This window comes from Brachionichthys hirsutus, chromosome 9 (genome assembly GCF_040956055.1).
Source record: "Brachionichthys hirsutus isolate HB-005 chromosome 9, CSIRO-AGI_Bhir_v1, whole genome shotgun sequence".
Taxonomy (NCBI): Eukaryota; Metazoa; Chordata; class Actinopteri; order Lophiiformes; family Brachionichthyidae; genus Brachionichthys; species Brachionichthys hirsutus.
In genome coordinates this window covers 14,941,487-14,946,665 of record NC_090905.1, presented here as the reverse complement: position 1 = coordinate 14,946,665, position 5,179 = coordinate 14,941,487, and the positions used below count along the sequence as shown (strand labels likewise).

The window sequence follows — 5,179 nt, the reverse complement described above, 5'->3', positions numbered from 1 at the left end:
GATTTGATCAGATATTTTATTTGTATGCAGTCAGAAAAGAGATCAAACATGTTCAGTATAGAAACGTAATACTCGATTAGTCGTCAATAATATCCTGAAACGCGTCAACGAGCCAACAAAACACGAAGGAACAAACAAACGACTCATTTGTATTTATTTGCTTTAAAACTGCATGGATGTCATTTGGTGACAGGCCCCGCCCCCTGAGCCCCCCAGCAGCCAGGAATGTTTCCCCCCACCTTGAAAGACCCGCCCCCTGCATGCTCAGGTGAGGGTTCTGAGGGTTCTGAGGGTTCTCCATGTCCATCGTTTGTAGAAAAACGAGAAACTTCAATCGCTCTTTGAAACGGCGAAACGATCCAGGACCGCGGGTCGACCCGCTCGGGTCCGACCCGCTCCTCCTCGTCCTGCGAGCGATAATCAATACCTCCTACGTCCGCGGTAAACAGATCAGTCGTCTGACCCATCGGCCGCCGCCGCCTGCACTCATCTGCACAGAGACAGATAACACTGATCAGACCGATGCAGATCAATACCTGCCTCAGTTACAACACGGCGACACCAGCAGCCCGGCTGCGCTGTGATTGGTCCAGACTGCAAACAGCTACATCTTTGACTTTGGGGGTTGGGCTTGTATTCAGAGCTAACGCTGCTGCGCCGCGACCTCTGACCTGCGGAGGCTGCGAGCTTCGTACAGCGTGTCGTCCTCGTCGCTCTCCGCCGCCGCCGCCGCCGCCGCCTCCATCTCCACCGAGTCGTCGGCGTTCGACAGCAGCCCGTACTTCTTCCTGTGGGCGGGTCTCTTCAACCTGATCGAAATGAAACGATCAATCAGGCTGAAACTCAGATCAATACAAAGGATCAGCTCATCCCTTCATCGATTCGATTGGTTACGAGCCGACGCAGATCTGTGTAGAATCAGATACACAAGTACACACGCTGTGTAGAATCAGATACACAAGTACACACGCTGTGTAGAGACAAGTACACACGCTGTGTAGAGACAAGTACACAAGTACACACGCTGCGTAGAGACAAGTACACACGCTGTGTAGAGACAAGTACACACGCTGTGTAGAGACAAGTACACAAATACACACGCTGTGTAGAGACAAGTACACAAATACACACGCTGTGTAGAGACAAGTACACAAATACACACGCTGTGTAGAGACAAGTACACAAGTACACACGCTGTGTAGAGACAAGTACACAAGTACACACACTGCGTAGAGACAAGTACACACGCTGCGTAGAGACAAGTACACAAATACACACGCTGTGTAGAGACAAGTACACAAATACACACGCTGCGTAGAGACAAGTACACAAATACACACGCTGTGTAGGGACAAGTACACACCTGTGTACTCGAGAGTTAAATTCACTCTTACGACTGACCTTTGGTTTAACATTGTTTAGGAGTTAATCGATCAATATCCGGAACTCTAATGATACACGATGACTGTAGATGAATAAAAACGTAAATGTTTATCCGTCCCGCTCTCTGGACCGAACCGGAGGAATCCCGAACCCTATCCCGTGACTGAAGAGTTCTTCTCTGGAGTTCGGCTCCGCCCCCGGACCCCCGGACCCCCGGACCCCCGGACCCACGCAGCGGTTCCGGGTTCTCACCGCACGGCTCGGATGAGGAAGTAGAGAACCCCGATGACGGTGATCCCGATCAGGACGTACAGGGCCCGCTGGATCATCGAGCTGTCCGCGTCCAGCCCGTCCACCGGACCCCCCGGGACCGGAGCGCGGCCGTGGGTGCCGTTCGCCCGGCTGGAGTTCGCCGCCGTGACGCCGGGGACCGAACCCTCCGCCGCCGCGACGACCAGCCCGCAGACCGGACCCAGAAGCACCGAGAGAACACCGTGAGAAGGAGGCATGTCGCCGCGAGGACTCGGTGCGGCACGGACAACAATGGCGGCTCTCCGGGGGGGGCTGAGCGACGTGGAAGCGGGCTCACGCGCGTGACGTCAGCGGAACTCCGACTCCAGCTACGTTGATTTATTAAGTCAGGAACGAGCAAGTTTACGTCCACTGCTGCTGACGTCACACGCCGCGTGGGCAGCGCGTCATGAGTGTAGTTCAAGAAAACCGCCATGAGTGTAGTTCAAGAAAACCGCCATGAGTGTAGTTCAAGAAAAACCGCCATGAGTGTAGTTCAATAAAAACCGCCATGAGTGTAGTTCAAGAAAACCGCCATGAGTGTAGTTCAAGAAAAACCGCCATGAGTGTAGTTCAAGAAAACCGCCATGAGTGTAGTTCAAGAAAAACCGCCATGAGTGTAGTTCAATAAAAACCGCCATGAGTGTAGTTCAAGAAAACCGCCATGAGTGTAGTTCAAGAAAAACCGCCATGAGTGTAGTTCAAGAAAACCGCCATGAGTGTAGTTCAAGAAAAACCGCCACTCTAATGTCCTCCCTCACTACGTCCATGTCTCTTCTCCTGGTCGTCCTCTAGTCCTGTTCTCTGGCAGTTCCATCCTCAGCGTCCTTCTACCGATATAGTCCCTGTCTCTCCTCGGGACATGTCCAAACCATCAAAGTCTGGTCTCTCTGATCTTGTCTCCAAAACGTCTAACCTTCACTGTCCCTCTTATTGTCTCATTTCTAATCCTGTCCAACCTGGTCCCTCCCAAGGAGAACCTCAGCATCTTCATCTCCGCCCCTTCTAGCTCCGCCCCCTGTCTGGGGCGTGGCTCAGTTGGACACCTTGGTGGGGGGGTCCAGTCTGAGTTCGTGAAAGGTGTTTTCAGTGATTGTGGGAGGGGCTTCGCATTTAAATCAAGGCAACCTGAGTGACGCACCGACCGGAACACGCTTTGTTCCTGTGCTGCGAGCAGAATAAAGTTATTTTAAATCACAATCTTTATCGTGGTTCGGTATCGATCGAGCTGATAGATGACGTCAGTGTGTCGTCACAGAGCACACCTGACACCCCCCGTTCCAGCCCGAAGAAGTAAATGATGGAGAAACAGACGACGTTCAACGGAGAGTCACGTGTCCCCCGCGCGTGTCCGGAGGACAGCGCGTCACAGGACGGTTGGGGTTGCGGGTTTGAGTCTCGCGGGATCAAAGCTTCCACACTCACGCAAGTATACGTTTGTGTATTCGGGTTATTTCTGTATTTAGGTTGCTGACGGCGTCAGTGAGCGGCGGGCGGCTCGGCCAATGGGAGCGCGGCCCGGCGCCCGTGCGGGGCTGGGATTGGTCGCTGCTGTGACGGAGGGGCGGGGCTGTGAGATTACGGCAGCCTCTGTCTCTGCGGAACCAGCGGACATCTGGAGCAGCCCTGCACGGGAACCGAGCCCAGAAGCAGAACCGAGCCGTCCTCCCGGCGAGGGTCGAACACCTGGTGGGGGTTGATGGACCGACCTGATCCGGTATCCGAGCGGGTTTCGGGCCCAATGGAAGCTGCGACGCACCCGGACCTGGTGCCGTGGATCCCGCCCCCTGCCCGCCCTGAGGATTGAATCTTTGTTTGTTTGTTTTTGTTTTCTGGTCTGAACGGTCCTGATTGAGAGTTCTAGGGAGCGGACCCCCCCCCCCCGGTCTGGATTAGAGCCCATCGGGATCATGAATCACTCCCCTTCTGATGCTCTAATCTGGCCTTTACCCATTTAATCTGAGATCTGATCTGGATTACTCTGCCTCTGGTTCTGACCCGGTCCCGGTAGGCGTGTGATCCTGAACTGAAGTCCTGGTCCTGGTTTGGGGAGCTCTGCCGTCACCATGCCGACGTCCCGGCCCGGGTCAGAGCCGGTGGAGTTCTGGGTGGATGGGTCGAGGCGGGACGGGGCGGTGGAGGATTTCTACAACCTGAGCTCGGAGCTGGGCAGGTCTGTACCGCATCACAAGGGGGGCAGGGCAAAAACCGAAATCCACCGATTCGATGGAGACCATCTGTAGTTTAACATCTTAATTAGGACTTCAGTAAATAAAGTCTGCATGGAAATCAGTTCACACTCCACCCAGCAGGGGGCGCTAACCTTTAACCCGTTATCTCAGCTCGTTTGATGGCTAATCTAGAAATGGGTGGGTCCTTCCAGGTGGCTGCCCCGCCCCTTCATCATCATCTTTGATCATTTCTCTGCGCTCCGTAGCCAGACAGCAGAACGCTAGCGTTAAAACCTGCTAGCTACAGGCTAGAGCTAGCATGAAGCTAGCAGGCATCCAGCGGGTGCACCAGAATGGTTTCAGCAGTGAGCAGGTGTCCTGTTGCCATAGAGACCATCCAGGTCCATCTGTCCCAGCAGAATAACAGATCAGACTCGGATCTCAGGGGATTGAGGACGAAAGGTTGGACGAGAGTTTAAACCTAAAACCGTTGTTTCTTTTGTTGATTATAACAGTTAGAAACAGTCTGAGGATCCAGAGAAGACGGTCATGTGACCACGTGGTGATGACATCACGAGGAGCGCATCAAACGTACTTGATCGCCAACCGTCGCTGTGTCTTTTGTCTCCTCAGAGGAGCGACGTCCATCGTCTATCGCTGTGAGGAGAAGCAGACTCAGAAACCCTACGCCCTCAAAGTCCTCAAGAAAACGGTCAGTGTCCCGCCGTGACGCAGGAACAGAGGTCGGAGGTCACCAGCGACTTCATGTCGACGTGTAAACTCAGCTAGCTTGAATAACTGAACAAGTTCACAGAAACAGAGCGGCTGGAAGTCTACGGCCTAGCTTAGCATAAAGACTGTCAGCAGTTAGCCTAGCCTCACAAAAGAGCAGCTCTGTCTCACCTAAATATTGCAACCTGTAGTTTTAGCTTTAAGGATAATCCCCAGTCCCAAGACTGAGCTGGGTTTGGTTTTGTATATTGCTAGGAGCTAACTTTAAGCTAACAGCAAAGTGTAAGATAATTGGATGCACAGACAATCTCAAAGCTAACAGGACCTGTAAGCTAACTGGCTATATGGCCTTGGTCTAGCATGTTGGCTAACAAAACACAGCATAAATACACAAGCAAAGGACAGGGCTAGAGGACGACCCAGGAGAGGACACATGGACGTAGTGAGGGGGGACATGAGAGTGGCTGGTGTTGGGGAGGACGATGCAAAGGACAGGACTAGAGGACGACCCAGGAGAGGACACATGGACGTAGTGAGGGGGAACATGAGAGTGGCTGGTGTTGGGGAGGACGATGCAAAGGACAGGACTAGAGGACGACCCC

General features: G+C 53.4%; 2 protein-coding genes across 2 annotated transcripts in view; one reads left to right on the top strand and one right to left on the bottom strand.

Moving 5' to 3' along the window:
- Nucleotides 1-2,009, bottom strand: fam174c (family with sequence similarity 174 member C). The gene is made up of 3 exons (XM_068743334.1): nt 1,636-2,009; nt 672-809; nt 1-490 (listed from the first exon to the last, which is right to left on the bottom strand). Exons 1-3 carry the CDS (start codon nt 1,890-1,892, stop codon nt 487-489), a joined length of 399 nt encoding a protein of 132 aa, XP_068599435.1. The 5' UTR covers nt 1,893-2,009; the 3' UTR covers nt 1-486.
- Nucleotides 2,010-3,734: 1,725 nt separating this feature from the next.
- The window catches only part of LOC137899310 (calcium/calmodulin-dependent protein kinase type IV-like), a 9,085-nt gene continuing 7,640 nt past the window's right edge, over nt 3,735-5,179 (top strand). The window contains exons 1-2 of the mRNA XM_068743333.1: nt 3,735-3,847; nt 4,479-4,557. Of these exons, the coding sequence (XP_068599434.1) occupies nt 3,741-3,847; nt 4,479-4,557 (186 nt within the window). The 5' untranslated portion in view covers nt 3,735-3,740. The remainder of the gene's footprint in view (nt 3,848-4,478; nt 4,558-5,179) is intronic.